Source organism: Lactuca saligna, chromosome 6, assembly GCF_052625555.1.
Source record: "Lactuca saligna cultivar CGN05327 chromosome 6, ASM5262555v1, whole genome shotgun sequence".
NCBI classification, from domain to species: Eukaryota; Viridiplantae; Streptophyta; class Magnoliopsida; order Asterales; family Asteraceae; genus Lactuca; species Lactuca saligna.
In genome coordinates, this window is record NC_136422.1 from 52,806,895 (window position 1) to 52,812,236 (window position 5,342).

The following is a 5,342-nucleotide window of genomic DNA, read 5'->3' on the forward strand; positions in this document are numbered from 1 at the left end:
AAGTTCTAATATATTAATAATATTATTTGATTAGTTTGATCAAGAATTAATTTAGAATTAAGGACAAAGTACACGAATGGTCCCTATGGTTTAGTGTTTGTTACGCGCCTAGTCCCTAACTCCATTTTTTAACCATGCCAATCCTTAATAGTTTGGTTTAGTGCACGGATAGTCCCTCATCTAACATTCCGTTTGATTTTGGAGTTAAAACCCCCACGAGCCTTGCACGTTGAGGGGTATTTCCGTCATTTTACTTATTCATCCTATAAAAACCCTAGATCAGTGCATCCCCCTTTTCTTCCTCTACGTTTGTTCTCTCATTTCATCTCTCGTTTCTTTAATGGACAAAAAATCAACAATGATGAAATGTAATTGCGGGCAACCAAGTGTTATACTGACATCATGGACCGACGACAACCCCGGAAGGAAGTTTTATGGCTGCACAAAGAAGGTAAGGTCGTTTTGATTCTAACTCAAGCTTTTGTGTGACAATGACCGCAAATCTGTTGGATTTGAACTTGACAGGGACCTAAATGTAAGTTTATTGGATGGGTTGATGAGGAAGGATGTGGACGATGTACTAGGATAATTCCAGGGTTGTTGAAGGCTAAGAACAAAGTTGAAGCTGAGAATCGACTGCTGAAGATAATCATTATTTTAAGTTGGGTGTTCATAGGAATCATTATTTACAAGTTGTAGTGCTTAAGAAGATCCAACTAGTATGCTATGTCTGATGTTTGTCTTTTTTGAACTTATTTTGACTTCTATGATCCATCTAGTTGGTTGTTGTATGTGAATTTGAAGTGTTTTGAAGTGTTTCTGGAATGTATTTTGATTAAGTGTTTGTGAATTTGATAATATTTTGGTTAAGTGTTTCATTAAGTGTTTTTGGAGCTTATTTTGACTTCTATGAGCCATGTATTTTCATCAAGTGTTTCTGGAACTTTTGGAAAAGTAAACACTAACAATTGACAAAAACAACCAATAACATATGCTAACAATCGACATAAACAACCAATAGCACAAGTGGGATTTAATAAAGGGTAATTTAGTTTCCATACTTTCCATAACATAGTTTCATACATCAACAAAATGGTTAATAGTTTCATACATCAACAAAATGGTTAATAATTTCATACATCAACAAAACGGTTAATAGTTTCATACATCAACAAAATGGTTAACCAAAAGAAACATAATTTACCCAAAAGTATTAACCATAAGGACACAGTTTTACCAAAAAGACACAATTTAACCAAAAGAACTATTAACCAACAAAATAAACTTTCACTAATAGATCAAGACAATGTCATCAATTTCCCTCAACCAGCTTTTCCTTTTCCCTTACCAGAACCACCAGGACCACCAGAACCACTAGGAGCATTAGCTTTTTGTCCCTTACAACTCCTTGCATTATGACCAATGTTGTTGCACTTTGAACAAGTAACCGACTGAAGGATTCTTGATGCACTATTACCCTTCACCATGTCATCAATTTCATAAGCTGATTTTCTGCGTTTCTTCTTTGGTCTACCAATTGTGACATGATGTTTAGGAGGAACCAAAGTTGTTGGACACACAGACTTTTCCCACATGCTTCTCCCATTAATGGGCTCAATTTTGAATGAGTACATCTGTTTCCAAGTTTTTAGCCAATATACCTCATGCACCCAAGTTTCTGGTATTCCAACATCCTTACTATTCTTCCTCATCTCCCATATAGTAGCAACAGCATGTTTGCATGGCATCCCAGTGAGTTCCCATTTCCTGCAGGAGCATGTTTGTTGAACCACATCCACCGCGCATTGGTCCATCCAAGGGCCACTTACTTGATACTTACCATTTCCACAAAATACAGATCTATAATCTTCTGCCTGTTTTTTTATATTTTCCAAAGTCTGCATAGCTGTAGGTGTCAAAGGACCAGTACATTTCCCAATGGCCTTTTCTACATTCACAATCTTCTTCATTAGATATTCCCTAATGAACTCTAGGCAAGTAATAATTGGTTTATCACGACCCTCATTCAGTTTTCCATTGAATGTTTCACACAAGTTATTAAGAATCACATCAGAATGTGCTCTCCCTATCCAATCACATCACTTAAAGTCAATTAAATAAAACTACACAAACCAGGAAAACATAAAGAATGTTATTAGAGTTAAATGTTATACCAGTGAAATGGGACCTAGACCAGTGCTGAGGTGGTATCTTCTTAAGCCACTCATAACAATCCTTGTTTAATTTCTTTAGCTCTTCCATGCCTTTGTTAAACTGTTGTACATGTGTTGCAGTTGCACATGTCCATAAGAGGTCTTCGAAAGGTTTACCCCTCCATTGCTTCCTCATGTTATCCCGAATGTGACGAACACAGTAACGATTTTCAGCACAAGGAAACAAGTCCGCAATTGCATTTAGAATACCCTAACAATCATACATAGATTTTGTTAGTAAACAATTTAGAAAAAAAGTAAAAAAAAATCTATGATTTTAGTACCTTTTGTCTGTCTGTTATAAAAGTGAAATTAGAATTGGTATTCAAGCCAAGATCCTCCCCAAGACAACTCAAAAACCAAGTCCATGAACTGATGTTCTCTGTTTCAACCACCGCATATGCCAATGGATATGTGCCATTATTACCATCTAGTCCCTGCATTTTATGATAAATAACAATCATGAATAGATTTTTACTTATTTTTATGTATAACAATAAGTAAAAGAACCATAACTAAAACTTACCACGGCTGAAAGAATTTGTCCTGGAAATGGACCCTTCATGAAAGCACCATCAAAGCCAAGAAAATCCCTCTTTCCAGCTGCGAAGCCTTTCTTTAAAGCTCCCAAGCATATGTAAATGCGTCTGAATGTCCTCGTTTCACTGTGTGGATTTCCTTCGCTTTCAACATCAACCCTAACAGTCGTATCTGGGTTACGAGTTTGCAACTCAACAATGTAATCTCTGAGTAAACTATACTGAGTAACGAAATCTCCTTGCACAAGGTTTAGACCCTCAGATTTTGCCCTAAATGTTTTCATCCTAGAAAGATCTACCTTAAACCTCCGTTGTAGCTGTTCTTGCAAAGCCCTAATTGGAACAACAGGGTTACTTTCAACCTGTTCAACAATTTTAGAAGAGAGGAATTTATACGTACATGCTTTTACTGTTCTAGTTTGAAGACATTTATGGACTTTGTTGTACGTTTTAACTGTCCACTTGACATCTTTTTTCCATTTACTAGCTAATAAGACCCAAGGACATATTTCTTCTTCATCGTTGACTTCTACATTAGGCCCAAGCTTTGGTATTGTTCCCTTACAAACCCATCTCACTCTATTCTTGTCATTTTTTTCAAGAGCCAGCTCCCTTCTAGTCTCTATGGCATGGAGTTTTACCTTATCCTTAAACTCCTTTGCTGAACCAAATTTTTGAAAAATATAGAAGGGTTCACTAACAAGTGCTTCATCATTCTCATGTGCCCTTTGAATTGCTCTTATTGATTTCTTTCTTTGACCATTAATCCCCTCATCTGATGATGAATCAGATGCTAAAAAGTCAGTGTTAATCACCTCTAAAGCTTCATCCTGTGTGCCTTCATCAACCACAGTGTTAGACGACCCTCCAACCCATTCCACATCTTTGTCGATATTCATTTCAAAATCTTGCATATCCACATTAATATCATCCAATATATTTTCAATGTCCACAAAAAAATCACTATCATCACTTTCATCATTGTCACTCTCTAACTCACCAAACTTACCAAAGTCATTAGCATCATTAACCAAGTCATTCTCCATATGATCAGTGAGAGTAGCATCATTACCCAAATCATTCTCCATATGATCAGTGACAGTAGCATCATTACCCAAATCCTTCTCCAGATGACCAGTGGGTGTAGGATCATTACCCGATTCTTTCTCCATGTGATCCATGTCATCCTCCAAGTCAACAGCAGGTGTGCTATGCCACTCCAGGAACAGTGTCTTTGAACAAGATGGAGGTTCAGTAATCTCCGTTATACGAACTTTACTGTGGGTTGGGGACATTAAATAGGTGTGCAGAGTAGTTTTGTCATGCTCTATATATACCTCAATTAACTTATGCTTAGCCACAAAACTCCCCAAATAACGAACATCTTCATCACTAGCTAAAGCGAATAACCCAAAATCTAAATCGCCTAAAGGCCTTTGAAAGTGATAGTAAAGTGGTTTACCTATTGAAGCATACCCTAGGTCTTCCATCATCTCATCAATGTCATGAACGGAAAAGGTATCAATGTCCAGTAAATCAACAAATGTTTTCTTCCCACGAATATACTTCCTTCCAGGAAAGCTTGTAAACTCACCTCCATGGTGCATTCTTATTGAAAACATTGTCGGATGTCCAGCTGTAGAGGAGAGAATCGTTTTTAGCTAACAAAATTAAACCTTTAACAGTCAATATCATTCAAACGAAAGTCAATCAAACATACCATAACTTTGATCAACGTCGATTTCATCCATTTCACCACGAATGTGCCAAGAAACCATTGCAATTCTTTGTTCTTGCAGTCGTCGATACTAGGGTTTTCACGTAAGGATTTTGCACAAAGTTGTGTGTTTTTTTGGGTATACGATTGTGTAATGTAGAGTATGATCATTTAATTGAACGCATCGATTTCTTAAACTGGCGGTAGGATGAATAAGTAAAATGACGGAAATACCCCTCAACGTGCAAGGCACGTGGGGGTTTTAACTCCAAAATCAAACGGAATGTTAGATGAGGGACTATCCGTGCACTAAACCAAACTATTAAGGATTGGCATGGTTAAAAAATGGAGTTAGGGACTAGGCGCGTAACAAACACTAAACCATAGGGACCATTCGTGTACTTTGTCCTAGAATTAATTATGTGATCAAAAGATAACTAATTAAATATATGGGTTGATTATGTAAATCATCCATATCTTGTATAGTGGGCTAAAAGGCTCCATGGACTATCAAGTTGGGTTCCACCCATAGGATGCTCCATGGATGCTCCATGGGAGTTACAAACCCATGGGTCATGGAAATGAAGAGTCATGACACATTAGGGTTTAACCCTAGATGTGTCAACACTATATAAGTAACATGTTCTCCACCTAAAATCGGCTACACTAAGAAACAAGAGGGCTTGGCCGATTTTGAGAAGTGTGTGTTCTCTCATAAGTTCTTCCAAGAGCATTTGGTGTTGTGTGAAGCATTTGAGGCATCACACTTGGGGTGCTAGGCTCACAAGGTTTCAAGGAACACAAACAACAACAAGGTAAGTTATTCTATCTATACTTTATGATAAAATTGTTCCCCATGTATGCTAGATAGGA

At 37.2% G+C, this 5,342-nt stretch overlaps 1 protein-coding gene across 1 annotated transcript; it reads right to left on the reverse strand.

The window, feature by feature from the left end:
* Positions 1–1,322: 1,322 nt before the first annotated feature.
* Positions 1,323–4,627, reverse strand: LOC145002573 (uncharacterized). The gene is made up of 5 exons (XM_078961817.1): positions 4,473–4,627; positions 2,740–4,388; positions 2,498–2,650; positions 2,175–2,424; positions 1,323–2,086 (listed from the first exon to the last, which is right to left on the reverse strand). The coding sequence occupies exons 1-5, from the start codon at positions 4,528–4,530 to the stop codon at positions 1,323–1,325; spliced, it is 2,874 nt and encodes a 957-aa protein (XP_078817943.1). The 5' UTR covers positions 4,531–4,627.
* Positions 4,628–5,342: the final 715 nt, after the last annotated feature.

Bases quoted from the DNA above. Each gene is read 5' to 3' on its own strand.
- LOC145002573 (XM_078961817.1), bottom strand. From the start codon at position 4,530: ATGGTTTCTTGGCACATTCGTGGTGAAATGGATGAAATCGACGTTGAT. The intron at 4,389-4,472 runs GTATGTTTGATT...TCTCCTCTACAG, and splicing joins CGACGTTGATCAAAGTTATG to CTGGACATCCGACAATGTTT. The intron at 2,087-2,174 runs GTATAACATTTA...GTGATTGGATAG, and splicing joins GTCTAGGTCCCATTTCACTG to GGAGAGCACATTCTGATGTG.